Source organism: Tuber melanosporum, assembly GCF_000151645.1.
Source record: "Tuber melanosporum whole genome shotgun sequence assembly, scaffold_154, strain Mel28".
NCBI lineage: Eukaryota > Fungi > Ascomycota > Pezizomycetes > Pezizales > Tuberaceae > Tuber > Tuber melanosporum.
In genome coordinates, this window is record NW_003298813.1 from 219,196 (window position 1) to 242,843 (window position 23,648).

At 47.6% G+C, this 23,648-nt stretch overlaps 5 protein-coding genes; 2 read left to right on the forward strand and 3 right to left on the reverse strand.

Moving 5' to 3' along the window:
• Positions 1-2,721: 2,721 nt before the first annotated feature.
• GSTUM_00002999001 (uncharacterized protein) lies at positions 2,722-5,685 on the reverse strand. XM_002836620.2 has 4 exons: positions 4,766-5,685; positions 3,819-4,302; positions 3,619-3,762; positions 2,722-3,560 (listed from the first exon to the last, which is right to left on the reverse strand). Exons 1-4 carry the CDS (start codon positions 5,542-5,544, stop codon positions 2,946-2,948), a joined length of 2,022 nt encoding a protein of 673 aa, XP_002836666.1. The 5' UTR covers positions 5,545-5,685; the 3' UTR covers positions 2,722-2,945.
• Positions 5,686-7,543: 1,858 nt separating this feature from the next.
• On the reverse strand, positions 7,544-10,176 carry GSTUM_00003000001 (uncharacterized protein). XM_002836621.2 has 3 exons: positions 9,780-10,176; positions 9,538-9,701; positions 7,544-9,454 (listed from the first exon to the last, which is right to left on the reverse strand). Exons 1-3 carry the CDS (start codon positions 10,090-10,092, stop codon positions 8,222-8,224), a joined length of 1,710 nt encoding a protein of 569 aa, XP_002836667.1. The 5' UTR covers positions 10,093-10,176; the 3' UTR covers positions 7,544-8,221.
• A 4,463-nt stretch (positions 10,177-14,639) lies between these two features.
• Positions 14,640-16,370, forward strand: GSTUM_00003001001 (uncharacterized protein; the record flags this gene model as incomplete). Its single annotated transcript, XM_002836622.1, has 2 exons — positions 14,640-15,248; positions 15,300-16,370. The coding sequence occupies 2 exons, from the start codon at positions 14,640-14,642 to the stop codon at positions 16,368-16,370; spliced, it is 1,680 nt and encodes a 559-aa protein (XP_002836668.1).
• Positions 16,371-17,160: 790 nt separating this feature from the next.
• Positions 17,161-18,889, reverse strand: GSTUM_00003002001 (uncharacterized protein). XM_002836623.2 has 4 exons: positions 18,810-18,889; positions 18,404-18,736; positions 18,005-18,337; positions 17,161-17,922 (listed from the first exon to the last, which is right to left on the reverse strand). Exons 3-4 carry the CDS (start codon positions 18,179-18,181, stop codon positions 17,308-17,310), a joined length of 792 nt encoding a protein of 263 aa, XP_002836669.1. The 5' UTR covers positions 18,182-18,337; positions 18,404-18,736; positions 18,810-18,889; the 3' UTR covers positions 17,161-17,307.
• Positions 18,890-23,078: 4,189 nt separating this feature from the next.
• The window catches only part of GSTUM_00003003001 (uncharacterized protein), a gene marked incomplete at its 3' end in the record, with an annotated part of 1,960 nt that continues 1,390 nt past the window's right edge, over positions 23,079-23,648 (forward strand). Inside the window, exon 1 of the mRNA XM_002836624.2 lies at positions 23,079-23,648. This exon is cut by the window's right edge and continues 1,186 nt beyond it.

A 23,648-nucleotide genomic window follows, 5' to 3' on the forward strand; every position in this document is an offset into this window, starting at 1 on the left:
TAGAAAATATATTTTTTTGATGTTATCATATTTTTAAACTGGTAAGTTTAATATCATGTCAGTGCTTGGCATTTATAGCTCTTAGTATCTTGCTAACAATTACCTAATGTACTTTAAATATATTAAGAGTTTAGTTTCTAAATACTTACAATACAACTAATATTTAGAATAACTTATTTTCTTATTTATTAATAGATTGTTTAATTTAATTACTTATATAAAATTACGATATAGTACTTTCATCTATTTATTATATATTACTTTAATTGAAATCAAGGTATTATAACTTATTATTTGGCTTCTAAACAGCTCTAACAATTGATCGATACAAAGCCTAAAAGACTTTTTACTTTAACTTCTACCTGTTATAATAGTTGTACTATTAAAAAGTAGGAAATATCTCTGGTATTATATAATAGCTTGTTAGTAATTATATGAGGTAATTTTCAGATCATTTTCAGAGATATTAACTATAAGATGGTCATATTTGAAACATGTTTGTACCTAATTTTTAAGCTATTTAAGAATATAAAAATTCTTAATATTCTTTTCGATAATAGGAGATTTCTTTGATAGTAAAATATATCTCTACTACAATATAAATAATATTCTATAATTCAATAATGTATTTAGTATAAACATTACTATATGCTAAAAGGTACTACATAAATACATCTCTTGTAATTAAAATTCTTTAAACATTCAAGTTGAAACAATTGTATATTGATAGAAGTACCGATATTTGATATCTAGGAACCATCCTGAGTAGGGTAACCCCACTTGGAATTGGAATCTCTGGTTTCCAACACCCTCCTCGGCCCGCTTACAGGTCTTGTACGTCATCATACATATCTATCCTAGTTTCATCCTGTGACTATAATACCACGGAGTTAAATATGTCAGAATAACACTGTATACATCACTACCATCAGTCTGACCAAATCGTGTTTACAGGATATATGTAAGTAGACCTTCAGCTAAGTCTGGAAAGTGGAAACAGAGTATATCCATCAACTACTTGGGGAGTTACTAGGCTTCAAAGATGTAACATCTTTGACATAAGCCATAAGTAATAGGACATTTTTGTACAAAGATATGGTATCAAATGTTAACGAATTTCTACAAGAAACCAATATATTCACACCCTCTCTATGATAACTAGAAGAGTCTAGAACTCTAAGAAACATTACCACAGAAGTCAATAGACTTCACGGAGTGTTACAACTTGGCCCAGGAATACATTATAGTTGCAGGAATAATTCCCAATACTAAAATTGTGACTAAAACCCTGTTACCTAAAGTAACCAAGGATTACTAACCAAGGGATTATCTGCCAATCAGGTATATTGGCTACCTACAGATTAATAGGAAGTCATCCAGAAGATATTTGTTAGTTGGATCTAGAGTTATGGAAGTTTAAAGTCAGCTATAGAGGAAGGTTGAATTTATAACTACCTTTTCAGATACAACCCCCAAATGAAGCTGATCATTTTATCGATAAGGGAGGTAATTGGAACCAACTCAGTTCAACTTGAGAACTATACTACAAGTCTAAAGACTCTGAAGATCGAATAATTACTATTGAGAATAGTATAGTTCCTAATTAGCAGAATAGTAAATACTGAAGAGAGTGTTGTGGTTTTTAGAATCTCTAGGTGTTTGCACCTTTAAAGAATACCTGACGTTACGAGTTATAACTGGAGAAGTACATAGTTTATGTAATAGATAAATGTAGTCTATGAACACTCAGACATACAATATAAATATTGAAGTGCCTCCTGAGTTTTTAGACATCATCAAGTAACAGAGAAGAGACCTTAACAATATAATATTGTTCCTACAATTCTATTCTACTTTACCTACCTCATCTTACTCTTAGTAGTTATAAACGAAATAAGTACATTTCAATCCTTCCTAGACAATCTCTGTCTACAGAAACAAATCTTGGTTGGCCTCAGCAACTCTGAGTCTATACAGATCATCTTCGCCCAGCCTATATCCTTTATTTTTACTGTATTTCTTTAACTAATTAACTTTCAGCTTACCTACTATATTACTATTCCTCTTAATTGACTTTTTGTTTTATTTTATTTCATGTATTAAGCACATTCATAATATTTATTTAGCTTTTATTCATTTTACTTTATTAAATTTTAATGTTTGTGTGTGCTGGTTTTGTGGGTTGTTTTATGACTTGGTACTGATTATGACATTGTAATAGTTTTTTTTTACAGAAGTGTTAGGTTTTTTTTTTATATACTTTGGTTTTTAATTTTTAATTTTCATTTTTTTTTTTGTGTTGGGTCCTGACTAAGCATTGATTATGTAAGAGTGTTTTTGCGTCATTTGCAGGGGTACCCACCGTTATATACTAAGATACGACCCCCCCCCCAAAGCCTTTTTTCACAAATAATCACTCGATCGCATTGCATACTCACACAAAACCGTATCATAACTCCGCCCAGCCAGATTCCCCCCCAGTTCATGGTCGTATATAGCGCTTTCCGCAAATGTGAGGACAAGTGGGGGGGTATATTTCGGTTTTTTTTTTTTTACTGGGTGAGCGGACATCCCAACTGGCCGACCTCTTCGGGCATGGAAGCGATGATTCCATTTGTACTTTACGTAGGTTGAACACTGCTATCGCTTTCGTTACCACCTTTAGCCGTTCCATCCTCTCACATGAATACTGCCGTAAAGATAGAGAGGGGAGACGATAAGCAAGGTATGATATATATAATATTATATATATATATATAAAGGAAAAGCAAAAGAGGAGGGGGATTTAGAACACCTATTTCTCCGATAGAATCCTCTCGTATCTCGTAATGTAACATAGACTATTGGTTTGAGAAAAAAATAAAAAATAAAAAATAAAAAGTCACGAGATGCCAGTAAAATTGCAGCATCTACAAAGCGAGCAGCTATCACAATATGGCAAGTCATCACAAAGCAATAATCTTCGCCTTCTCCACAACCTCATCGCCAACCTCCCCCGGCTTCATAATCTCTAGGGCAAGCATATCACCCCAAAACAGCAATGCCCGCTGCTGAGCGTAGCCCAGGTAATCAAACTCGCTCTCATCTTCCTCACTCTCGGGCTTCACACCACCCAAATCGCCTGCGGCCGCCTTGGCCCCTCCAGGCACGGATCCATCGGCGCCGCCCTGCTGTCCATCGACCGCAGCTTTGGTTCCTGATCCAGGATTCTTGGCTTGCACAATGCCCCAGACACACCACATTGCATGGCTCGCGGCACGCCAGGCTTTCGCTTCGCCCTCCAGTCTGTCGACTTCCTCGTCGCTGGCACCGGGAATGCGGGTGTCGAGCATGGAGGAGGGCGCCGAGGAGGAGGATGCGGCGGGGGGGTGTAAGGTGGGCGGGGTTGAGGGCTCGGAGCTTGTCCCGGGCATCGAAACGCTCTTGGCGATAAATGGGGAGGGGAGGCTGTGTTCTACGTAGGCTTGGAGGAAGTTGCGCCGCTCCTGGAAGGTCGGGAACCTGGTGTGGTGCATAAAGTGGGGGGAGACAGGGTCGTGATAGTTGCTCATCCATTCGCACTTGTTCAAAAATCAGAAACACTAAGTCATTTTGAAAGGGTAGAGAGGCGTCAAGTACAAAGTGGTTCGCAAACTCAAATCCGGGAGTATTTGCACTAGCATATTCGAAGTCGATAACGACGAGCTGCCGATGCTCGTTGCTCGGAGTCGGAGGCGGGCTCTCCCCACTAGGCTGCAATCTCAGGATATTCCCGTATTGAGTCTAAGACCGTCACCCTTAGCTTTAGAACTAGGGAGGTTGAAGAAATATCCACGTACGTCGTTGTGTGCAAAGACCATTTGCTTCTTCACGTTTTCTTCACCATTGTACCTGTCATATAGCCATTCCTTATACTTCTCAACGGCTGCCTCAAACTTTTCCCATGGACATCCACATATATAGCCCCTCTTGCCCAAATTCTCGGCAGTATCTAGGTATATCATGATCTGCTTTGCCCTAGGAGCCCACTTGTACCAATTGCACCAACTGGCAGGCCCCATCTTCCTCTCCCTATCTTCAAGTTCGATACCCTTATGCAATTCCTTCAGCCTCATTGCGATATGCCTGGAGGTTCCCGGGACTTTGATATCATCTTTTGTAAGAGTTGTCGCATTAAAGAATTCCTCGAATCTCCCATTTTCGAATGTACCCAAAAGAGGAGGACCGATCGTCCTGCGAGCTAAGCGGCGAAGAATGCTCAATTCGGTCTCACGATCGATAAGATGAGAGACTTGGGGTCCGTAAATACGGAGAAGCAATTTTCTGGGAGCGTTATGTTAGGAGGTCTCGCAATTATGATCCAAAATGAGGATTTTTGAGGTGGAAAGGAATTCTGCAGAAAACACGTACGCTGGGGGCTTTGTTGAGCGAGTAGGCGTTGCACTAGCTTGAGAATCATTGGCAAGGGCAGTCGTAGGATTAGAAGAGGCAGAAATATCTTGCGGGGGGGAGACCATGTAAACCTTGACGCCAGTGAGGACCCCCGATCAGTAAAAAATCCAAGAGCCTTGCAAGTTTCTTCCCAGGACATCTCATATTTCAGATGCATTATTATTATCAACTTGTACGCCTCCATCTCCCGCCATTGCTCGGGGGCATGGTACAACATGATTTTGGGCAAAGCAATTACAGTGGACCACGTATCGAGCGAGCAAGTGAGTATGTACTGGGTTTCGTACTACAGGAGCTTTCACTGAAGGAAACACGCACACTACACGCATATCACCGGAGTGAGGCTTCTGTTCCTTGCCTAGGGAAAAAACCTACAAGTGGATAGTCAACGAAGGATAAACTCACGGTATTAGTCAAGGCTCCACTAATCCTCTCAATAGATATGTCCCTGAACCTATCCAATGGCACTCTCCTCCAGCCCTTACACTTAAGTGTATGTGCCAATGTCAAAACTTGACGCCTGAACTCGTCAATTCCGACTTCTTCAGCAGTCTCTAGATGCACCTCACAAGAGCGAACCACAGGTTCTCCCTCAGAAGCATAGTCTGTGTCCGATGCATTAACCATCAGCGATCTCGCTCGAGACCTTCCCCAGGAGCCTCTCCTACTTGAGGCACTCTGGTGGCGGCTAGGGTCAGCGGGTGAGGATTCCTGGACCCCTGCAAGAATAGCTTCCAACTGGTTCAATGAATTCTGTGTCTCTTCATCGCCACTGGAGTCTGGGTCTGGGGGGGCAGGAGTGTCACCACTGTCCACTAATTCACCTGGTGGGCAGTGCCCGTGTAACGCTCGGTGGAGAGCTCTCTTACCCTCGCGGCGGTCTTTCTGTCGCTGTTTCTCGCTGCGAAGCCACGCCTTCACCTGCTCGGCCAGGCTGGCACGTTGTTCACGGCTGGATACACTCCCGGTTGAAGTCATGTGTTGTTCACGGCTGGGTGCGTGATGCCGACTGCCGGGGTTTTCTTGACTGCCCATATTCTCGTCGGATAGGTGTGACTTTTGAAGTAGACTATCTTGGGGATCCGTAGAATGCGGGGGGTTCGAATCAGACATAGTGGGCGGGCGGCCGACGAGACGTTTGTTGCTGATTTCGGGGCGCAAGATCGTGGGACAGCTGCTCTTGCGGCTCTCCGTGATGTCTTCTGAGGAGGAAGGGATGTTGGCGGGTGGGCTCTCGTCTTTGAGGATGGAGACTGTTGCGGTGGTTGTCAGCCTAGACAATGCGCTGGGAAGGGGGGGGTTCGGAAATACCCTTATCGGCAGTTTCCGGCGATGGAGTTTCAGGCGCACTTGAGGTTAGTCTATAGTGTTAGGATCGATTCTAGTCACGGGACGTATCGCCGTACCCGAGATACAGCTATTATCCCGTACACGGCGATTTTCCCCAATAATGCTCCTGATGGACCCTGAAGGTGGGGCGAAAGTGACGGCAAGAAGAAGAAAGATAGAACTAGAGAAAAAGAAGAACGAGGCCCGAGGAGGTAAATAGTCTGGCTTGCTAAAGCCTAGCACCACGAGTTTAGAGCGAAAATCAAAGACCCTGGGGGCGGGGTATTAAGCTTGAACCAGAGGTAATATTGCTATTGCCCTTCGCCTCGGACATCCCTCAGATCATCATGATGGAATCGTGTCTAGGTTGGAGAAGTGTTAGTTCTTGAAGGCTGGAATGGCCTTTAGGGACAAAGCATCACCTCAAGCGGTAGATTTCTTACGGTACAGTACTTACTCTATTTAAATTTATTTATCAATTCTGCCAGTGACCGCACTTGTTAAGACACCGAGACGAGAGTTTCTACACTCGCGATAACTTAAGATGCAGGAGCTTCCTCGTTTCCCCCCTCCCCCCGCTGACCTCACAGAGAATCCTGATTCGAGCATGGGGCAAGCCACCAACCGAATCGACAACTGAATCGACGAACTGAATCGTGCAATCCGTCCGACTGGCGGTGGTGGTGGCACGGAATAGATCTTGCACGATGTAAAAATCCCTGAAAAAGGTCTTGGTGGGGTGGTGAATGGACGGGCACTTCCCGGAGGGCGACCAGTTAAACACCATCCCACGAGACAGCTTAGCCAAGTTGAGAGAGGCGTGGTACTTGCCAACCCCGGAAATTCTCAGAAAATCTAGCAGATAGGGTTGGCTGTTCAGTAACTGATTGATATTTTCTTACATAATTCCCCAAACAGGTTACCTTACTCGATTAGTCTACCGGTATGCAGCCTTCTCCAGTCTGGTAGGCTGTCATTACTGCCTTGAGCTAAAGGGCAATAATGTGAGGTCCTGGGATCTACTCGTACTCCACAGAGACTACCCAAATTGCCGGATTGAGTTGAGAAAGGCTGGATTGTGTGATTCTTGTCAAAAATAAGTGTTCAGATCTGATACCGGTAGTAACGAGAGGCATCTGAACTATGATACCGGGAATTTCCTTAATAGTTTGTAGCCATTTCTGGGCAAGAACCCGAGGAGCCTCCATATCGTTAGTAGTGAAAATCAATAGACTGGTGGATTTAATTAATTGTATATAACTTCTTAAAATATAAAATATCATTAATAATATAGTTTTTCAGGAAGCTAGCAGAAAGTATTCCACCATAACTGAATACAATCCCTGGCAAGTCCCTCAGGAACTCATGGAGATCAACCTGTATATCATACTAGATATTAAAAATAAAAATAAAAAATAAAAATAAAAACATTTTCCTCCGATTTTACATATAAACAAACGCCGGTCGGTCGTAAAATACTCCCTTCCTTCGATCTCTTCTCGATCAAAGCCTTTATAAAAGTCCATAATTTCAATTTCACATTATATCCAATTCACTATCATTACCATGCTTAGTGAAAATGTACCATCCCAAAAAAAGACTTTTTGCTTAACTTAGGAAGTTCAACAGTCTATTTTATCACCAACCAGAGTGCCGTAGAACAGATCTAACAAATTGTGGGACGCCTGCCGATGGATCTTGCAGCTCGTAATTCCGATCACTTCTCATGTCACAATCGTATACCGGTGCGACGCTCGTATAGGTAACCATTTTGTCTGCCAAGTTTTAGAAATTTAGAATCAACAATTCAATGCAGTACTGTACAAGTACTGTACAGCGCAGCACCCGAATGGTGTCTGCGATATATTGGAGGTATTTAGCCCCCAGGTCGAAAAAGAGTTTTTCAGGTGCCAATTTTCGAGCGGGTCTGCCTCATTTGTGTGCTTGCAGCCTTACACACACCAAAGCTCTTCAGCTCGAAACACTTGCAAAAAACCATTTTTCAACCCCGGGGCTGAATGCCCCTGATTATCGATGTCTGTCAATGTACAATCTAGCCCACAGCCACCCCACATGCTTACCCCCGAGATATGGAAATCCGGATTTTCTACAAATGAGAAAAAGAGAAATAAAAAACTAGACATAAAAGCAAAAGCTCCCGCCCAAACCATGTATATAGTTCAACCCAGAATGTAAGAAATACAAAAAGACCCAGATTGGGCGAACCCCAACGCAATCCGAAATCCCGACAGCTATAGCTCAGATGGTTTGTGATAACACGGCGAAGCGGAAAGGGTGAAAAGAAAAGAAAAAAAAGTAAAGAGAATAATAGAGATGGATGGATGCAATAAAGCTTATGATGGAACTAAACCGCTTCTTTTATTCACTCCCACTTTTTTTAAACGTACCGCAGGGAGAATGATAGCACCCTAAACGCCCCTCCTGCAGTCCGAAGGAAAGTTTACATAGCCCATTCAACTACTTCGATAGCGGTAATGACCTGTATCAAAGTACTTGGCAAAATGACAACCACATAGCTCCAGAACAGGATCTTAGCCATCACTGATTCGTAAACTCCATTGAGTTGACAAATCTGGGCAAGCTGTAGGGCACTGGGCGCACCCGCCAATAAGAAGCACACAATGACAAAGATCGGGTCATCCAGGATGGAAACATTGAGGAATTTGGCCGCAACAGCCAGCAGAGGAGCCACAAAGATGAATGGCAACACCATTCTGGAGATCAACGCCGCAACCAATATCTTAGTTTCGTGTCGCTTGTCAGAAGAATTTACCTTAGGATGGGTATTCCCCGCGAGATTGGCACCAAGAACAACCAGAATCAAGGGAACCGCTACGTTACCCGTTTGGCTGACGGCACGAGTCACCGAGTTCTGGATAAAGGTTCCGGGGGTGAAAAAGGCCCTCTGAAGCTGAGGTATCGATGCAATAACCACGGCCACAAACATAGCCCACAATGGGGGGTTCATGAACGACCACAGTGCCCTAAAGAATGTGTTAATTCCAGTCTTGACACCTTTATAGACTTGCGCAAAGACGGAAGACCCCCTGGGCGAGAGCCAACGTGGGATCGTAACACGGGAATGTGGCCCAGTGGCATCAGGAGAGCGAGCGAGATATGTCCCAGAATTGCCCTGAACCGGAGGTACGGGGGTTGCACTGCCACTGGGAGATGAGGGTCTTGTAGATTGGGCGGAGACAGCAGTGCTGACGTAGGCAGACCCGGGGGTCAAGCTACCAGAGCCTCCAGCACCGTTAGCTATTTTTACATGACGACGACTTTCGTCAAAGGCCATAAGGGCGTCATCTTCGGAGGTTTGCTTGTGAAGGCCAACGTAACTGTTCTCAAACTGGGGCGAAATGAAGGGATCCACCCTAGGGCCCCGAGCCTCAATATCGCCATCGTCCTCGCCCGAAGGATCATCACGATATCTCACCGCTTGGCCGTTTCCGTTGGGTTGGTCCACGGGAGGAGGAGCGAGCAAAACATGGTAGCCCCACGACCAGCGAACGAGTTGACCCAGCTGTTGGAAGATGAGCAAGTACAGGATACCACGGGCAGCAACTTCCTCGTTGTTGTCGCCTGGAATTTTGTCCCAGTGCAAACCAGAAACTGTCATGGATAGCGAAATAACGAGGGAAATAGGAAGCGAGTTAGAGTTCCCGAAAACACCCTGAAGATGAGGGTCAGCTGCGCTAGAACCGAAGTGGACTAGGCCACCAACCAGCTCCACGTAGGATGTGCAAACAAACATACCATGGCGATAACGAAATTTCTCGCCCTCTTCTTGAACCCAAAAATCTTGGAGACCAAAAGGGCGCAGCAGTAGGATATCAGAGTCATGGCCACGAAAATGACAGGAATAACAGCCAGTTCAGCGATTTTCGCCAGAGTGAGTTGACTGGCTAGCTTCGTGAAAACTGGTCCCGTGGTCCCGTATTAGTCAAGCCCTCACATAGATCACTAGATAGGGTATTTGGCGGAAAGGCCAGACTTACTCAGACAGGGCGTGAACAACGAAACGTTAAGGTTCGCAACAAACTTTTGCATCTCCGCGTCGAACATACCATATCGCGCGATAATGTAACCCGGGAGAGCCACGCAAACGACCTCGAGCACAGCTTCGAAGACGAGTAATATGAGATGCCCTAGTGCTGGATGCGATGAATGGGGTGCTTGGCCCTTGCCCATTGTCGAGAAATCGAGCGGTATCGAACCGTTCGAAAAGGAGGTAGAATATGCCATGAGGTGGTGAGGTGAGGAGAGAAGTTCATTACTTCGGAAGGAGGTCGGGGAGGTTAGAAAAGCCATTGGGCTGAACGTGGCGTAGCGCGAGGTAACTCTAGGTAGGTATGATCTGGCAAGATGGCCTACCGTGCTCTCCAAACATATGTATGCTAGGGTGAAGGGCCGTGATGGAAGCTTCGAGAGCTCTAGGAGGAGGAGGGATGGCCGGGGCTTTAAGGTAGGGTACGGGCTCCCTCTTACTGTACTCGTACTACTTGTATACTATGGGCTGGGGCGCCAATGATTGCGATAGGCATTGAGCGGCGGCCGCGCTTGTTTCGAGGACTCGAGCACCCGGGCTGAAGCCTCTTCAGCTCATTTGGGAACAGGGGAGTCTTTTTTTTTTCTTCTTCTTCTTCTTTGAGTGACGACGACACGTCGGGAGGAGTGTGATTTGTAGATAACGACTCGAGACAAATTGTGCGTGATATTGATATTTACGACAGTCTGGATCAGTATCTTCACCACGATTGAACGAGTACCGTAGGGTACCCTAGAGTGAAACAGCCTATTACAGCCCTAATCCCTTCCTTTCTCACTACTAGAGGACAGCAAGTGCAGCTTTCCTAGTGGATATACACAACTTGTCATCCGCACCTTCATGGCAAAATTATTGGTATCATATAATACCGGCAGGGCTATGGAAGCGACATGAACACCTGGTGTGGAAGAAGCAGAGCCAATGCCACACATAAATCTGTTTCGTGGCCATGTGCATTGAAGCGGCACGAGCATGATTCCCGGGAATGCTCCGCCGTGCTCGAGTAACCGGTGTCCCCCCAACAAAATCGAGGGCATCTCTTGGCAACGCACCGTCCCTGATCACTCCGCCTCGGAGGGCGCCAACATCGTGGATCGGGACCATGGCACTACGAGAAGACTAAATTTACGGTACGATACCATGCTCGTAGAGTGCGGTGGGCCTCTGTCCCGACTTTTCCTTACTGCCGGGTTACGTAAGAAGGGAACCCGCGGGCCTACGGAAATGAGCTTGATCCTGACATCTAGACCACTGATTCATGGATAGGTGGCAACACCCAGCCGGGGGAGGTGGATTACCGACCACAAAGAAAGTGAAAATGTAGAACTATTTTCCTTACAATAAATATTGTGAGGGGACATTAGCGGATGGCGTCAGACCCGCGTCACTAATATTTTGTGTGCCAAGACGGGGAACTCGACTCCAGTCGGGTGAGAACGGTGGATCTCTTTGCTGCAGCCCATCCCTCCTCCCACGGGGAGAGAAGCCGTCCCCTGGTTGGCACCAGATAAGGATCGGCCCATTTTGCTGCGGGGTTGTGAGACACAGTATCCCCCCCCCCCCAGCTCGCAATCTGGAACGCTCTCCGCAAGTGCAGGTACGATACCTACGAGTAAATTAGCTGCACTTGAGGAGTCCAGTACCGGTACTCATGATACGGCGCGAGAGTGAGACCCTGAGCATACCCAGCCCCAACACTTCAAAGTCTGTCAGAATCCAAGATAGTCTGCCGGTAAATTTTTTTTAAGTTACTGGAAGGGTTGCAGGGAAGGGTTAACGTCACGCGACCCTGTTTGACAAAATGTTCCCGCTTGGCGATCCCTTTTTCGAGCGCCCTGACTTGAAGTGGATTGCCCGCTGCCTAGCTGATCATCGCAAGGGGTGCCAAGAGCGGGTACTGTAGATCATACTTGTACAGTACGAGTATCTAGGCACGGCATCTCGGGTGCCGCAGATTATATACCAGTGTACCCTACTCGAGTACCGTACTTGTAGAGGTCACTCATATAAAAAGGGGACTCAAGCATCTGCATGTGAGTTTGGGCGTCTCTCTGCACCTACCATTGTTTCTCACGGGAACCGAGGAATAGGGATACCACAGGTCTCTCCGATTATCGAGTGACTCGGGCGCACTGGAACCCCGGGTTGGATAGGGTACGATATGTTGCGGACCGTGCTCTGGATGGAGTTCCACAGTTGCGAGGGAGCGGACACTTCGGAGCCTTCACCGCCTAATACTCGGTCCATCTTTTGGGGTCTATTCGGCCAAAATATCGTTGCACCATCCCGCATCGAGGGGTCTCTCTACTCACAATATGGATTTCCTAGAGCGCCAATGCTTGAGTGCGGCAGTGATGGTATTATGCGGGCTACAAGCAACGCGCATGCCAGAATAGACGGCTACGGACATGAACCGTCTGGGTTAGGCTGACTTGTACTATCATAAGTTCAAAGTATTGTTTCATAGGCTGTCACTCTCCCGGTGACTTGTTTCCAACCTTGGAAAATGCACTTTTCACCGCCAGCTTCACTCGTTACGTTTCCGCGTCATAAATCATTGCCGAGGTTTGGATCGACGACGCAACGAGAACCACTGGAAAGCCAAGTCGGAGCTGCGGAGGAAGTTCTCCCCATATTCCCAATTCTTAAAGGAATGCTGTAGACAGGCGTTGGTGCCCCCCGGGGAGAGTGCTGGGCATCCCGCAAGAGTCACGCTAAGAGCTGGTGTGCAGAGGCTAATCTCGACTCGTTCAGTCTACGATAAACTGAGGCTGCGTTCAAACCTTACTTGCTGATAGCATTGCGACACTCCTGAAGTTGCTCTACAGCGCGAGCTTGCGTCACCATCTCGGGAGAATCGCACCTGCCGGGAATCACGCGAGCGATGGTCAGTTAACAGCCAAGAGTAGAAGCGGGTGAGGATTGGCGCTCGCGCCGTTCGATTCGCGCCACCATCGCTCCCTGGAGTAATGGCCCATCTTGGCTCTCGGGTAGGCACCGAACTCACCGTATAGTGAGGGGTCTATGGGTATCTTGACTTCCCAATTGAGATGGACCCGGCCCTCGTTTGTACCGGCGCTGGCTTAATGCCGAGTATTCCCAGACAAAACTATCTTGCACAACCAGACCAACCACAGGTGCTGTTATATTTTTCACTTCAGGTCACCTCACAGCACCTGCTCAGTTGCCCAAACATGGCGATAGAAGGCAAAAGCATCTCCTGTAATATAGTTGAAAAATAATAGTATGATATGAGAAAGTCCCGAAGTCCTGCTGCAATATATTGCTAGTTAAACATGTTAAGAGAACATGGAGAAAACCTGTTTCTAAATGTCTCTTGGTTAAACCCGACAGCAGGTGACAAGGAAAGTACCATTAGACATTGTCAGGATGAAATAGACCAGAATGAAGCTTTATAAGATACAGGAGACGCTGATAAGATATTTTCCTCTTGACAATACTGGCACTCGGACATGGGGTATCATAGCAGAAAGCGGAAAATCTGTATGCGATACCAAAGTGATAATGTTATTACATCCAAATTATAAATTATCCGCGCAGCGCTACACATGCATAGCGTGCATAACGCTAAGGATGGACAGAGCGAAAACTTGAACTCTTTACCGACGCAGATGAAAACTGGTCTTTTTATACATATACATATATTTCTACATCTCGTGATAGTGTCCCTCATTCTAAGCAGGAACAACCGTATGATACCTTGTATCATAATATACCACAATTTCCACGACATTGTGCGATATCCAGCTGGTCAAGTGGTTGTGCGCTTTGGGCGTAGGGGGGGCGCAGGGGCATGACCTATCCACAAGCTATCACTCATGTGGTACCGGTAGATGAGACCACCATTACGACCCAACAAGCGCCAACACGAGAAGAGTCACTCTTGGCGCCTCGGGGGTGTCGCGTTGACCATATAGTACAAGTAATATCCCCATCGGGACTTACAACTTAACCAAAGACAATACCGCGCAGCACTTTTCCCCACCTGAGCTAACTTAGCCTCGGTAGATGAGCTGTACAGGTACGATAGATAAGGCGACACAGATCTTCCTTAGGACCCTCGGAACGGTGATCCACAAGCACCCGCCGCGCAACGGAATATCCGACGTGTTCGTGATACACGGAGCCTAGGCGCCAACTCCCCCCCCCCCCTTAGCTAGAGGAGTACCGTATGATGCCGGTAATGGGTGGTCAGCATGTTGGGTCGGAGGCGTTAGCTCTTGGCAGGGGGATGTTTGAGGAGGGGTCGGGCGAATTTAGTTGGGGAAAATCGGAATGGGTTCGGGGTGGGAGACTGGGCCTGACTCTGTGAAGGTTATAGTAGTAAAAAGGTTGGTCTGGGATGCTTTCCCCTTTAACTACATGGGCTGGAAGAAGGAGATTCACGATATGATCGTCTGTAGCCTGCTTGTTGGTTTGGTAGGGGCCGAGCCCTACCCGGGTCACGGATCCAGGGGTATTAGGTCGCTTAAAAGGTAACTTATATGCATATCATACGAACCATGGCGCTACCCGTAACAGGGCGTGCAGTTTTCTATCGTTAGATATATCGAGTGAGAATTTATGATCCAACAAGTCGTGCAATTTGACCTAGTCCAAAGCCGCATATCCTATACCTCGATAACTCTAATGAAGTATCTGCATTGAATAGCAAAACAGAACTGACTCCTCTAAAATCCACAGAGAAGTCCAATTTGTTCTCAGAGGTATCCAAAATCCGGGTAACCACCTCCACAACCACATTGCATCCACTGGACCACCCCCACCACCCCCACTACCGCCCAAAACAATGTGCGGGATTCTCTTCTCTATCACCTCCACAACCTCACCTCCTCTACACCCTACTTCTACCTCCCTCCCGGACCTCATCTCCCGCCGAGGCCCGGACACCACAAACACGCATGTAACCGCCTTCGAAAATTACGCCCTAACCTTTACTTCCTCCGTCCTTTCTCTCCGTGGGAGGCTCACCCCGCAGCCACTTGTCGATCCAGTAACCGGCTCGGTATTATGCTGGAACGGCGAGGCGTGGCGGATAAATTCTGCTTTGGTGCCTGCGGGAGTTAACGATGGGGAGGAAGTGCTTAAGCTACTGCTCTCGGCGGAGACCCCGGAGAAGGGCTTTGCGGGGATCGCGGGACCTTGGGCGTGCGTGTTTTTCGATGCTGTTAGGGGGAGGGTTTGGTACGGGAGGGATTGTCTGGGGCGGCGAAGCTTGCTTGAGTTGCGGAAGGGGGGATGGAAAGACGGGGTTACAATTGCTAGTGTTGGGGATGGACATGAGGGGTGGAAAGAGGTGGAGGCTTATGGGTTGCGGTATTTCAGTTTGCAAAGTGGAGAGGAGGGGGTTGTGCCATTTTTGCACCGAGAGGATAGGGATGGGGGTCAAGTTTCAATGGTTTATACTCCTTTAGCTTACAGGAGTGCTGGGACTGATGGGGAAGTCTAGGAATTGCCTTTCCCTAAGCTCAACCGGAATATCGAACCAGACGGACGCTTAAATACTGATTCTCCAGAGGTTGGAAAGCTCAAGGAGGTTCTACTGGGGAGCGTCCGAATAAGAGTCGGCGACATCCCCGAGCCCCCGGGCCCCGGAAGAAAAGTTCGACTAGCGGTACTTTTCTCTGGTGGTCTTGACTGCTCAGTAATAGCCCGGCTCGTGCACGAATGTCTACCACTAGATGAAGCCGTTGATCTCTTAAATGTAGCATTCGAAAACAGGCGCTTTGTCGAAGCACGAAACAAAGCGAACAAGGCTAACAAACCTAAACGCCGGACCCAGCATCCAGAAGCGGCGGCCCCACCCGAAGATCCTCAACGGGAAGGCGCCGTAGATCCGTATTCCATCTGCCCCGACCGAATAACCGGCCTAGCCACCTATGACGAGCTGCAAAAAGTTTGCCCCGGCCGTCTCTGGAACTTCATACAAATCAACGTCCCTTACACGGACCTCCTCTCCCACCGCCAATCCGTAATAAACCTCATCCACCCGCACAACACAGAAATGGACCTCTCAATTGGCGTGGCCTTCTACTTCGCCTCCCGAGGCACGGGCTACTCCTTCCCAGGCAACCAGCCGTACTCCACCCCAGCCCGCATCCTCCTCTCCGGCCTTGGCGCCGACGAGCTCCTAGGTGGGTACGCCCGTCACGGGACCGCCTTCCGCTCCCGCTCTTACGCAGGCCTGCTAGAAGAACTCCAGCTTGACGTTGGCAGGCTTGGAAAGCGCAACCTGGGCCGTGATGACCGCGTACTGGCGCACTGGGGACGCGAAGCACGGTATCCGTTTCTGGACGAGGATGTAGTAGCGTGGTGCCTGAGCACTGGGGTTATCAGGAAGTGTGGCGGTAGTGAGGAGGAGGTTGTGGAGGGAAAGAGGGTACTTAGGCTTTTGGCGGGGAGGCTAGGGATGCAGGAGGTGGCGAGGGAGAAGAAGAGGGCTGTTCAGTTTGGGAGTAGGAGCGCTAGGATGGAGGCGGGGGAGAAGGGGAGGGTGAAGGGGACGGCGGTGGTTAGTTAGAGAGTCACTCGAGTACCGGTAGTTGGAGTGCCATTCGGATTGTGCATTTCTCTATTGCGCTATTCGGACGGGAATGCTCGGGGGCTAGTGTTGGACGCGTCGGGCTACCGTATGATGAGAAAGGGGGGGGATGCCGGCATTACAATACCGCATCTCCCCCGAATGATTCGCGGAATGCCTTCACTAGACTACCCTAGACTAGACTAGCCTAACCACTATAGACCGCTCTTAGATTGCCCGGGTAAGGTGCAGCACAGTATTGTATGTAAAAGTACTCGTACCGTATGATACCGCACCATCCCCCCGATACACTAGCCCACACCCCACGAACAAACCCTGCACCAACCCGCAGCCCCGCCACCAACACCCCATAAACCACCGATCAGCCCGCCGCACGATAGCCCGCCAATACTCGTCACGATCCGTTCGACACTAGGATCGTTGGGATTCGCTAACCAGATTTGTGGGCGAGCGAGATAACGGGGTGTGCCTTATGAGTGGAGGCATGATGTCCGACTTGGGTTGTTTCATTTGCAGGAAAAGGAAGAAGTGAATGGGTCGGTGGTGTTCAATCTAATGATTGTTGGTGGAAGGTCATTGTATCGAGTTTTATTATGATAATATGATAACCAAAATGGAGGGGTAACCTCTAACGTCTACTCTATTCTATGATACCTCTCTAATGAGAGTACGAATGACGGGTAGGGTTTTAATAAAATATGATAGAGGTGAAAAATAAATAAATAAATAATTAGATAATTATTATCATAAATAAATAAATAAACATGGCCCGTGATCATGAAACCCATCGCACCAAAAACCCTAGACTCAACTCAGAGCTCTCATAGCTTGAAGAGAGGCTTCAGGTCCGGCTCATCAATGATAGAGTGATGTTACCGCATTATGATTCTACCATAGCCCTACCCCACCCTGCCGATCAGTACCCAAACCCTCTCAACCCCCATTTACTGCCACAATCCTTCTTTCCCGCCACAACCTCCTTGCCCTTACCCTTTCCAACGCTCCTCTCAAGCATGGGGTTATCCCTAACCCACTTATCGTCCATCTCCCAATCCTTCACGGCGAGTTCTTCATCCCACCCGGCTTCCTGGAGGTATACGTCCGCAACGTCCGCATCGAGACACTTGGTCTTCAACTGAAACCTCTTGGTGGCGGCTTTGCGACCTTCCCCTTCTACGTCTTCCGGCGCTGGAGACAGTGAGGGTCCAACGTACGGCGGCGATGGAATATCCACGCTCCGTCGGCCCTGTAGGAGGTGGTCGGAGAATATGCGGTTATGTGAGCGTAATAGTGGAAGGGGGAGGTTATACTGGAGAGCTATGGTCGGGAGTGTATCCGCCGCGCGGACGTAGTGGATTACCCCACCGTTTGTGGAGTATGATGGTGGAGGGGGGCTTGGGGCTGAGGGAGCGTATGGAGGAGGCAGCGGTCGGAATGGAGTTTCCCTCTCTGCTTCACCTCCCCCATCCCCACTTCGTTTGGGGAAAGGTGATTGGCAGAACGGGCAGTAGATTCCAAATCGAGGGTTTTTCTAAGGATATGATAGTGGTAGTCAGGCACTACGTTTCGAGTTGAGGGGGAAGGAAGAGCTAGGATTGGGGAGGAGAAAAAACAGCTATGCAGTCGCCACAGACTATTCTTCCGCAGCAACTCAAGTGGCGAGAGTCTGATTTTTGGCGATCAACAGAATAGGTGCAGGTGCTGCAGTGGATTTGATAGCTTGACGCGTAAGCTGGAAGTGGCATAGTGTTCGTCTTGTTGAGGCAAGTAGAGTATGGTACCGGTACCATAGCAAGCGCAACTATGGTCGTGCAGGTTGGTGGAGAGGATGAGCTTCGACTCTGGAGATTACGGTTGCATCACACATTACATGTGATAGCTCGCGAATCGTTAAATTATCCAAGTCCATCCATTCCCCACGGCGGAATTCGCCGGTAATGAAGTGCCTGTAGGTTGTTCATTGAGTCAGAAGTCCCCCCATCCACGAGTCAAAAGCACTCGAGTGCTCGTACTGTAAAGGGTGTGGAGAATTCTATCAAGCCACAGTAGACTAATAAGAAGGCAAATTCGCAGAGAGCCGAGTGGCAAATGTGCCACGTGTGAAGCTGTACGAGTACAAGTACTCGAGTATTAGGGTGGATTGGAATGGCATTCTCGGCGCGCGATAATCTAGCGTCTAAAAAAACTTTCTCCTTCGAAAAAGCAGCTTTTCATGTTCTGGGAAATTCATGAAATGCCCAACGAGACGAGGGTCACGTGTGAGGGGCATATCTTATCACTATCAAAACCTGACGGTCGATAAGCGACTGAGACTTAGCGGTAGTCTACTTTAAACGGGCTCGTGCCTGATGACCCCTCAGCACAAATTCAGGATGAGGGGAATACAAGTACTCGAGTACTCGTACTTGAGTATCATACCGATATGATATTAGACAAAAAAAGGGATAGGATAGAACATTTCGGACATGCCGAGTGCATACCCTGGATGGAAATGTTACCAGTCTGAAGTTGAGAAGGTATCTCGGTGTCAAAGCCTGTTATTCCACAGCAAAGACGTTTCACGTTTGTGGAACAAGGTCCTGCAGAAAAGCCAAGGAATGTGGCCATCTAGAAAATACCGGTATTTCAATCCGCTAAAGTGAATCTTGTGAATCTTGGAACTTGTTTCCAAGTATAGCAACCGGTCCGAATGAGCAGGCCCTACGTAGACTACCCACCAATATTTTATTGGTGGATAGGGGATTGAGATTCAGATTCAAATTCAATGCTTGTGGTGCCCTCACCACAGCCATCGGTATCTAGCATAGACTACTGTATTCGCCTCCGTTTGCATTGCCGTAGCAGAATGCGGTCAGCAAACATATCGGCAGTCAGCTTGACAACTTTAAGGATGCTAAAATAGTTTCCTCCATCAAAGGAGTCAAAAGAAGGAAGGAGTAGAAACATACCGGTACCAGTACCAATGCGTCAGTATTCTTCGAAGAGTAGGGATATGAAGGTTGAAGCCCACGGCCGTGCTCGAGGTTATCACATGTCTGATTCTCGCGAGTAGCCGCGGAGATATTATAAATCTGTTTGGTGAGTGGTTTGTTATTGAGTATGATGAATCCAGTTTTTCAAATAAACTTGAATTATCACGATTCAGCGTGAACATGCATGCACAGAGTGACATTTGTAATCACTCTCTGTGGGACATTACTCTCACCGCAAGTGGAAACACTTGGTGGAGATCTCCCGTACCAGCCCGACTCCAGTGGAGTTTCATCTTGATAGCTATCTTGGCAGAGCACAGGAGCTCTCATAAACGCTATATCTTGCCATTATGTTACTATGGTGTTTCATCCAGGGCCATAGAGAGAGAGCATGTAATAGGAAGGCAAGAACCGGAAGGGCAACGGCGGGATGTGTAGGTGGCAGGCGGCCTCGTAGCTGCAGTGCCCCCTCAATATATAAGATAAAGGCAGAGCTGGATTGTAGCATGTAGTGGAACATTGGAAAATCTGTCTTGGACCCCTGGCGCTGGTATCCCTTTCAAGTTATGGGCCATTCACCGGTGGCGGATGGAGAGCATCTTCGGTCCCTATGAGGCTCTCCAGAAGCTCTCGTCCTGTAATGGGAACGCTGGCCAGAGTATCCAGTAAACAGACTTTCAGTGGGTAAACCGTTGGCGGGTGAAAAAAAAAACTTCCATTGACATGCTATCTACGCAGCCTGTCGAAAACCTGAGTACCAATGATCAAGCGGATCAACCCCGGAGTCACTATCGCCCGTGTCCATATGATACTATCCCCCTCAATCAGTCTGCGAGCCCGCGCCCTACGATTTCACCCCCCGACCCACATGTTTGAGTGCAAGCAAAGAGCTCACCATTGGATATGATACACATGAAAGTTAAAATATAGTATAAGATCAACATGTACTGTACAATACGGTAAGCCCAATTCAGCTGTACCACGCATTCCATGACCCCCCCCCCCATATGCTGGTTCACACTACTGTATTACGCGCAGCTCTGGTGTCACTCGACGCCTCTCATCTCGCTGCTTTCCGGCTGGTGATAAAACCTAGAATCACATCTTTGAGGCAGCAACCAGGAACGGAACTCCTCCTCAAGGATAGACCTAAGTGGGACTGATTACACTCCCCGGGGCTTCAACTAACGTTCCAATTAAGGCTAACAGCCTCGATTCCTATTGATGGTACTCTGCATTTCCGTAAGTTACACTATCATTCATTATATCATACGTTAATTTCATTACTGATGAATGTACTGCACCAGTAACAGCCTTGGCTTGCTGTTAGAAAAAAAAGGAGGGGTTCGAAACCCCCGGCCCGTGATCCAGAGAGAAGAAAAGCCATTACTATAGGGAACTTTTCTGATCTGCATCCTCAATTGGGAAGAAAGTTGTTGATCGATGAGTTGTTCTAGAATTTCGAGGCTAGGATAGACATGCCAAACCTAAGGCTTCGGAAAGGATCCATAGTGATGAAATTCACTCCCTCCCAAGCAAAACAAGAGCGTGTGGGGCTGTGTGGCAGTGGTGAGTTGTGTGAGTTGTGAATTGCGTTCTGGGAGCATCCCTGTGGGTAATGCAGTAGGGCTCGTTCTGTACTACATAATTGTTGGGGCGAGTGCTAAGTTAGCTGCGATAGGCATTTGTTGGATCCATCACGAGGGGCTACGGCAGTAAGGTGTAGCGGGACAGAATATATACCGGCGGTGAAGAGGCAAATTGATTTGCAGTAACTTAGGCAAAATTGTTTCAAGGGCGTGAAGGGCAACGAGCATGATATCGATGCAAGAATATCTTGGTGGTGGAAACAATGGGACAAACCCATTGGTGGATGTCCAATTGGGTGGCCAAGAGATGAATGACATGGGGCGCACAGTTCGTTGCACCCAGGATGGGAATAAATCAAGGACAGAGAGAGAAAGAAGGAGGGGCTATTGTCGGAGCCGTCAAAGTTCCGAACTTTATACCTGAGTGTACCATGCCTGTAGTGGAAATGACGCGTTGAGACGAACTTGAAGGCTTGGGAGTGGACTCCCGGGCTCTTAGGCGTAGAAGGTTATTGTGCTGGAGTTGGTTTCTTGAGGTCTAATGTGGTGATGATAAGGAAAGCTTGGTGACACCTCCAGCGGCGTCTACCGCCGCATCAAATTTCTAAAAATTACAACCTTCATCCATTCCTCCTTCCCGCACAACCAAAGGGCTCAATAGTAAGGTATCGTTCGTACATACCGGTACATACCGGTATCTTCTTTCAATGGGCAAAGTTGCATCACAGCAAGGGAGTGTTGTTTCTACCCTTCCCCTGCATATTTTTCGCTTGAGAACGGGGCGGCATCCGGTGGCTGCCAACCCTAACTCTAAAAAAGGAATCCTGGGTGCCAAACCTTGATTTCTTGAGGGTCTCGGGGATGCGTTGGGGGGGACCTTTCTCGCCAATTTTATATCATACCCGAGTATGATACGTACGAGTACTCTGGGGTTTTGGCCACCTCGACATAAGCTGCATTTGAAAGCAGGTTTTCCACCCCCATCATTTCTCCTGAGCTTACCCTCCTCTAATTGGGCAAACCATGGGCACGGGAGGTGGTTGGTGGTCGGCGGGGGAACTTCTTGGGATAAATGAGATTGCTATGAAGTACGGTAGCCGAATTACCATCACCTGTCAGATGGGGATTCCTTTTTCACTGGCCGGGGAATTCAGTTGTGCAAGTGGTTGGACAAATCCCCTGACCCCGCCGCTGAACCTGCGAACTTTGCGCGTGAAATGCATTGGCATACGTAGTTTCGCATATTACTTGCACTTTTGCACCGGTGGATGTTGATTGTTATCCTAGTGGTAGGTTCACTGATCAGGTCTATTGGTTTGATTGCTTCTTGATCGCTTTTTTACTACGGAAAAGAGGCAAGTTAGGATGCAACAGGGTCTTTTTTTATTTATTTTTATTTTTATTTTTTACCCCATCTAATTTTCCCTCCTTCTTTCCTACCCTTTCCCCGTTCAGTTCTATCCGTGAGGCGTCGCCCTAGCAGCTTTTTTTTTTTTTTTTTTTTTTTTTTTTTTTGATATGAAGAAACCTACTGTTGTGGTTGGATTACCGGATTGACGGAGATGTGTTTCATCTGTTGGTTTATTCGCTCTTCTACATTTGTGGATTCGAGGCGCCTCCCTTTGCGTAAGCTGTAGTCTGAACTAAACCCGTGATGGACGTTTGTTTTCACGGGTCTTGGATCAGTGGGCCTCGCTCGCAACTGGCACTTACTCGAGTAGTCTATTAGACTAGACTGTGGAGAAAGAGGGTGATACGGCATTGCCGGCATTCTGTGCTCGAGTTTTTTTTAGATTAAGGCTCTCCAGAGCCTTTCATCCTCCCCTCAGCAGGAAGAGCTCCCCTTAATTCTTAAATGGGCTCAATTGCTTTCCCCGGATCTCTATCCCATCCATTCCTCTCTCTCAAAAGGAGAAGAGAAGAGAAGGAGCCCATAAGCCACCATCCACCATCCCACAAAAAAGACTAGATCAATCAGAGTCTAGTTTCCTCACCTTATCCGTTTCACGGCATCCCACTCCGATAGAAGTATTCCCCGGAAACGCCACTTTTGAACATTCATCGAGTTTTTTTTTTCCCTTAAAAAGGTCGCCTCCTCGTTCCACTTACTTGTAGGGCGGATAGCACCTTCGTTTCGTCTACTCGTATCTCGACCGCCCCAATACTCCGCAAGCCTATCGTAGCGACAACTCTGCTATCGACAGCAGCGGTTTATCCATTGGCCCCGGGATAGGCGATTGCTATCTGTGATAAAGGAGAAGAGGGAGGAAGAGGGAGGAAGAGTGAGTGTGGTGAAGAAGGAAATGAATTAAAAAAAAATTAAAGAGGAAGAAAACGAAGAGAGGGAGACAGCTCAGTTGATCTAATTGCTTGTATGATAGGCACACTCGAACGCTGATCGGTAGAAAAACATACGTCAGGCCCACGCACAGGGGTTTGCATCCCCAGTCAAACGCAAGCAGGACAGGCAAGAGGGGTGTATCTGAGAATCTGTGGTGGTAACCCTGCTCCTACATACTGCCTCTGTTGGCTCCTGCTGCCTTAGCTGCGCCCAAACCCGCCGGCCTGCCCGCTCTTGCACTGCCATAACCTCATCCACTAAGCACCTCGACACCAGTTCGCATCCTTTCGCATCCTCCCCTTCTCCCCCTCCCCGCTCCAGAGCCAAACTCGCCTTTTTATGCACGTTGCCAGCA

What these genes read in the sequence shown, in the direction of transcription:
- GSTUM_00002999001 (XM_002836620.2), bottom strand. Translation starts at nt 5,544, where the DNA reads ATGTCTGATTCGAACCCCCCGCATTCTACGGATCCCCAAGATAGTCTA. An exon ending in GGAACAGAAGCCTCACTCCG is followed by an intron (nt 4,303 to 4,765) that starts GTGATATGCGTG and finishes TAACGCTCCCAG; the next exon opens with AAAATTGCTTCTCCGTATTT. An exon ending in TTGAGTTTGCGAACCACTTT is followed by an intron (nt 3,561 to 3,618) that starts GTACTTGACGCC and finishes TTTTTGAACAAG; the next exon opens with TGCGAATGGATGAGCAACTA.
- GSTUM_00003000001 (XM_002836621.2), bottom strand. Translation starts at nt 10,092, where the DNA reads ATGGCTTTTCTAACCTCCCCGACCTCCTTCCGAAGTAATGAACTTCTC. An exon ending in GTTGTTCACGCCCTGTCTGA is followed by an intron (nt 9,702 to 9,779) that starts GTAAGTCTGGCC and finishes CCACGGGACCAG; the next exon opens with TTTTCACGAAGCTAGCCAGT. An exon ending in GAAATTTCGTTATCGCCATG is followed by an intron (nt 9,455 to 9,537) that starts GTATGTTTGTTT and finishes CCTCATCTTCAG; the next exon opens with GGTGTTTTCGGGAACTCTAA.
- GSTUM_00003002001 (XM_002836623.2), bottom strand. Translation starts at nt 18,181, where the DNA reads ATGGTACCGGTACCATACTCTACTTGCCTCAACAAGACGAACACTATG. An exon ending in TCTGTGGCGACTGCATAGCT is followed by an intron (nt 17,923 to 18,004) that starts GTTTTTTCTCCT and finishes TCATATCCTTAG; the next exon opens with AAAAACCCTCGATTTGGAAT.